Below are 6,000 nucleotides of genomic sequence, written 5' to 3'. Positions count from 1 at the left end.
ACTCTGCACTGAGAGGACATAACTGCATTTGTTACAAGGGTACTCTGAAGGAGAGGGAGCTGAGTAAATGTGGAGTGAGGGGAAATGTTAGATTTTAAATTCTATGGGGCAGGGGCAGGGTTTTGTTACATGTGCACAGGGGGCCTGACTGCTGACATGGGCTTTGCTGGGCACAAACAATTCCTGGATGAGACATTCACGCCTAGGGGAGTGGGGATAGATCTGAAAGTGGGGTAAAAGTGTATTTTGTATTAAACCCAATTGGACAGTCTGGGACCTGGATACTAAGTGGGGTTAACTGGGAATTTGGTGAGAGATGGATGTGACCTTGACAGTGTTTTGATTTGGACAAGGGCCCTGCCCAGGGATGGGACTATGTAGATAACAGGGACATTCAGGTCATTAGGGTCACTCTTCTCCCTTGGCAAGAGGGGTCTGTCCTTGGTGGAGCAGATGGGTAGGTGTTCTGACTCAGTGTGACTTCATGCTGATCTGAACGTGTGTGTTGGGCGGGGGGTGGGTGGGGGGAATAGGCCAATTCAGGTGAAGCCTGGGTGTGTGGTGGCTGGGGTTACCCCTGGTCTTTGAGGGGTTATGCAGAAAGTAGCCATGAGCTGAGGGAGGCAGGAGGGGAACCTCATTACCCCTGCCCTTCCTCCATGCCCATGACTAAGCTGGGTGTTGTTGGGGTACTGGGGGGTTGAGCTAGGCTGCATAATATGGGATGAGGGAGGTGGGGGGGTCAGATATCCCCAGTGGTAGGGGAGGGAGAGATGAAGGTGCTAGGCTATGGGAGGGATCAAGTAACCCTGCTGGGGGAGGTGGGGGTTCTGGGATATGGGGGTTCAGGTAACCCCCCGGAAGGGGAAAAAGGAAATGAGGGGGTGGTCAGGTAACCCCGAGGGGAGGGGGGGCTGCGCTGCCTGAGCGCGGGAACGGGAGCCGGCACGTGCCTAGCGGACTCCTTGGCCGGTGGCGGAGGGAGCCGAGCCCTGTGATTGGCGCGACGCGGCCTATAAATATCGTGAGGTGGCGCGGCGGCGCCGACAGCCGGAGCTGGCGGAGCGCGGAGCTCGCCGGGCCTGGGGGAGGAGGCAGTGGCGGCCTGAGACGACCCCCCCCGCCAGCGCCGGGGATCCGCGGCGACAGCCCGGGGGGCCGGGCCACCCCTTCCCCTGCAGGCTGCCGGGCTCGGGGCCGGGGGGCCGCGGTCTCGGCGGGCATGAGGAGCGGCCGCCGCAGGGAACAGTGACGTCCCCGGCGCTCTCCCCCTGAGGGGGCTGAGCCCCCCCCACGCCAGGAGGCCTCCCCTCCCCTCCCCTCCCCATGACAGGAAGCGCCCGTCGCCTTGGAGACGCCCGCCCGCAGCCCCCCGCCCGCCAGGCCCGGGGGGGTCTGCGCCGCCCCTAGCAGCATGACAGCAGCTGCCCCCGCCCCCGGGGGCAGCCAGGGGAGAGACCGCCTGCCGCCCCGCCGGGGGCTGCCGTGAGCGGAGCGCTCGCCCCGCGGGACGAGGATGGAGGTGGTGGGGGACTTTGAGTACAGCAAGAAGGACCTGATCGGGCACGGAGCCTTCGCCGTGGTCTTCAAAGGCCGCCACCGCAAGGTAACCGGAGCCGCTCCCTGGCCGGTTACACAACCGCTTCCCTGCCTGCCCCCCGGGAGCGGGCCGGGGTCCCGAGAGCCGCAGGCAGTGGGGGTAGAAGTAGCTGCCTGGGCTCCGCTTTCAGCTGCTCCGGGGGCTCTGTTGTGATGGGCTCCTGTCAGGCAGGTTGACTGGCCGTGGCTGGGAGACAGGCAGATCGGTGCCGCTTTGGCGGGGGGAGGGGGGTTGTCTGCCTTTATTGGATGTGTGTGACTACACTGCTTTTATAACCCCGTGCACCGAGTCCGTCCTTGGTCGGGGCTCAAACCTGCCTAAGAGCAGAGCTCCATCTGCTGACTGGTGCCTGCCTGGGAGATGGGCTTCCGTGTCAGCTGGGAATCCGGACTCCTGCACCACTACACTTCTAATCTCACAAAAAGCTGTAGGAACAAATAGCCAGCTTTGATTAAGATCAAAACCCAGGTAGTTTGCCCTTTCTTTTTACTGCTAGCTCCCAAATGCAGCTGCTGCTTGGGGGGTTCATCTGTACAGGAGACTGGTTTCTTTGTTTTGCAGCAGTCACCAGTGTTTATCTCATTTGATAACTGGAGACCTAATGGAAAATTGGCTCCTGGAGTGGCTGAAGATTTCTTAAATTGAAAGGTGTCTCCTTTCCCAGCATTGCTTCCCTATTACCCCAATAATATTAGTTGCATTACACCTTCTCACTTTTTATCATAAGATTTTAGCCTGTGTGTTGGGGACGGGGTGGAGAGAGATCCTGGCACAGTTCTAATTTCCAAGGAAATCTATGTGCTGTCAAGGAACACTTCAATCAGTTTTATTCTTCATGGACATTAGAGTGGCACTCTCAACTCGCAGTGGGCCCAATATTTAGATTTTTTCTAAAAACAAGTTGTTACAAAATCTAAGGTCAGTAGAAATGATTCCACAACATCATAAATATGCATAGCTTTTTTTTAAACAAATATTTCCCCAGGTTGCGTGCAATGCAGATTTGTAGCATTAAGAGCCTGGAAGTGAAAGTGTATAAACAGTGAAACTGACACTATTGATGTTAGCTATGGAAGATAAGAGGAAAACAAACAAACAAACAGCAACAGTAATGAAAAGCAAACTGGATTTATACAGTCCTTTTCGTTTTAGCAATCTAAGATGTTAATGTGATTTTTTTTTAAACTGGAATTTTGTCTCTCAAAACAGTTCACCATTGCAGCTTATAATGGTTTTGGTAGATGTGTAAGGTGTCACTGAATGAAAATAACACTAGAGGTTTTGGTGGCCTTATTTGAAAATCACAAAAATAATCACAAAAGGGACAAATTAGGAATCCTTTTGTTTTATTGGGCTAACTTTAGCCAGTCACTAATGAGGAAAGTAAACATCTTTTTTGTTTTTAAAAAGACTCTTTTCCTTTGCAGAAAACTGATTGGGAAGTAGCCATAAAAAGCATTAACAAAAAGAATTTGTCAAAGTCACAAATCCTGCTTGGGAAAGAAATAAAAATCTTAAAGGTATGTTAATTTGCAGTGATTTTTAAAGCCTTCTCACTATGCTTTATTTGAAAGGAAATGGGAATTTCAGTCCATTTCTTATGAGATGGACGGACATAGAAGAATCACCATAGTCCTAGTTTTCATAGCCTTGTTAGTTGCAGCAGAGGTCAAGAAATGAATGGGCCAAGAAAAGAGACTGAATTTTTGTTTTATCTCCAGAAAAGGTCGCAGAACAGGTGTAAGGTGGGGGGCACAGGGGGACGAGCTTCTGTTCTGTACTGGCTGTATGAGTAGAGGATTTTATACAGCAGGGCTGTTAATCTGGCACTTTCACTAGCACTACATTTACTGCAAATAGTAGGGGAGCGGAGGAGAGAACATGTTATCAGTTTTTTTTTTCTCTGTAAAGATTACTTGAATTCTTCCCCTTCTTTGCTCAAAGCCAGGGTGGTTACTTGAAAATTAGAATGTTTGTGCTGGGATTTGATTCTCAGGACAATCTGCATGCTCCTAAGTAAAATGTTAACTCAAAATTCACAGCATATGTTCTGTGGAGGAAACTTAACAGAAACCTAATTTATTTTGACAGTACTGAATTATGTGAAAACCCTCCATAAGTCTGTGCTCTTTAGCAGTGATCCTGTACCGCAACTCTGCAAGCTTCCCTATCTGTCATCTCTCCCGCTATTTGATAGTCATTATCTGCATTGCTTTATTCTGATATTTTCAAAATGTCATGACACATTATCTGGAAGCTCCAGTGTTAGGTACATTATTGTGGCTCTATTTAGTTCCTTTGGCATCCTCTTTCAAACCAGCTACAAAAGAAGTTTAACCACTTGAGTGTCCTAGGAGTTTTGTTTAGTATCATTTAACTTGTCTTCCAATCACTTTCGAAAGCATGAATCATTGAGGTGAGAATAGTTGAATCAATTTATTTTCCCCTAACCAAAATGTTGTGTGAGAGTACAAAGTAAATTCATTCAGGTTTTGATATAAATTCAAGTATTTTATGGTGCAATACTTAAAACAAAACATGGAAAATAAATTCTGGAAACAAACACTCAAAGAAATTTACCTATCCCATGAGTTCCTCCTAGCAGCGTAAGTCATTCTTTAGCTGTTCATTATGCCAGACTATATTTTCATGCTGTAATTATTTTGTTTTACAGGAACTTCAGCATGAGAATATTGTGGCACTCTATGATGTCCAGGTAAACAAACAATCTCCTTTTCTGCTGTAAAATGTGTATTAAGATATACTGTATGGGTATGTTGAAACTAATTTCTGTGCTTTTTTGAATGCTCAGATCATTCTGGTGAAATATTTAATCACTTTCTAAAAGGGTGTTTGCTGTTAAATACAAAGCTTGTACAAAGCAAAAACAAAATACAAAGCTTGTAAGGAGCACAGTGTACTTACTATAGGCTGCAGGGTTCCAAGAGCAAGTGGAAGCATGTGAATCTCTGCAGAGGTTGTTTGTGTAGTCTGGCCCAGAGGGAAAGCATCAGCTGGCACTTATAGGTAACTGGGTGAAGTTACATTAGTGGTAGCAGCTGTTCTTTCCTAATTAGAAGATAGGGCCAAGGAAAATGCTGCTAACTGGGAAGTGGCAGCTGGCAGAGAATGGGTGTGTTCACCAGTTAGGACATTTTTCTAACAGCTGTTGATTTGAAGGAATGATTTTCAGTTGTTCAGGTGGGCAGCATGAAGGAGTTAACATAATTTAGAATTCCAACTGTAGAAGAGGGTCAGCGGCTTTGAGATCCCTGTAGTGTGGAAATAGGCTGTTTAATCCTGTGTCAGTGGGGCAAAACTGAAACCAACTGAAGATATAGTGATATGACATTTATATGTTGCAGATGTAGCTAGTGGAACATAGATCTACAATGACATGTATAACACAGGTGTGTGACTGGAATGGGGAATGGGAAAACAATGTGTCAAACCACTTCGACCCTATTTTCCCCCTTTCTTATGTGTCTAGGAATCTGCCTGTAAATGGTTTAGTCCAGCATATTATGGGGAGTGCATGTCCATATGAATTCTCCTTAGAGAGAGATGCAGCATCTGGACTTGAATGACATCCTCAATCATTGCAAGAGAAATTCTGAATCCTGAGTTTTGGATATTGCGAAGTAAGGGGGGAGCTGACTTTAAAACCTGTTGCATAAAACTTATAACTTGGAACTTTTAAATCTACACATGTTCTGTTAATATATTAGTTTAAGATCACCAGCCTTTAGTTAAAAAATAAAATTAAAAAAAAGCTTTGCAGTTCACCTTTAAGGCACATTGTCTTAGTTTTCCATGTTTTGATGATCTAATTGTTGTTATCTTTCCATTATAAACTCCAGGGGGGTCTAATTCTCCTTCTGATTCATGCACAAAACTCATACTAGTGTGCAGTTAAGGGAGAATAGTACCCTACATTTGTTTATGGAAGCCATTTCTTTACATAAAGTTTATTTGGAAACATGAGTCTCATACTTTCCTAGTCTGTCAAGGTTGGAAAGATGCCAATATAGTAAATGTTCATCATGAGACTTCTTGTATGAGCAGGCCTATATTCTCAGTTTGAGATGGGGATGGTTCTGCTTGTCATTCAACCTTGTGCTTAATTAAAAGTCATGGTTATAAGTAGGAGAAGGGAAAACTGTATATTAGACCTTGGATATATTTCAGACACATATATAGCAAAATGTAAAACTTGGCATGCTGAGGTTGCTTCTATTGATGAAATATGTGCTAAAGAACATGACAGTCACACAAATAGGACTTTCAATTTCTGTATAGTGTTTTGTTTGTGAAATATTATACATCATTAATTTATGAGATTACATCAATTTATAGCCCAGAAAGAAAGGCACTATGCTAGGCATCACACATCTGGCAGT

At 45.9% G+C, this 6,000-nt stretch overlaps 1 protein-coding gene across 4 annotated transcripts in view; it reads left to right on the top strand.

Moving 5' to 3' along the window:
* Positions 1-1,357: 1,357 nt before the first annotated feature.
* The window catches only part of ULK2 (unc-51 like autophagy activating kinase 2), a 53,348-nt gene continuing 48,705 nt past the window's right edge, over positions 1,358-6,000 (top strand). The window contains exons 1-4 of one of the 4 annotated variants that reach the window (XM_050928777.1): positions 1,888-2,068; positions 3,028-3,120; positions 4,275-4,316; positions 5,091-5,241. Coding sequence is in view for 2 of the 4 variants with exons in the window: in XM_050928773.1 (XP_050784730.1) it covers positions 1,517-1,606; positions 3,028-3,120; positions 4,275-4,316 (225 nt within the window). In the remaining 2 variants the exon portion in view is untranslated. Of the gene's footprint in view, positions 1,607-1,887; positions 2,069-3,027; positions 3,121-4,274; positions 4,317-5,090; positions 5,242-6,000 lie in introns of those variants that run through there. The other 3 variants (XM_050928773.1, XM_050928776.1, XM_050928775.1) reach the window with 3 other exon arrangements.

Source organism: Gopherus flavomarginatus, chromosome 19 (assembly GCF_025201925.1).
Source record: "Gopherus flavomarginatus isolate rGopFla2 chromosome 19, rGopFla2.mat.asm, whole genome shotgun sequence".
Classification (NCBI taxonomy): Eukaryota; Metazoa; Chordata; order Testudines; family Testudinidae; genus Gopherus; species Gopherus flavomarginatus.
Note: the sequence above shows the minus strand (reverse complement) of the source record. Positions and strands in the feature narration are given on the sequence as shown.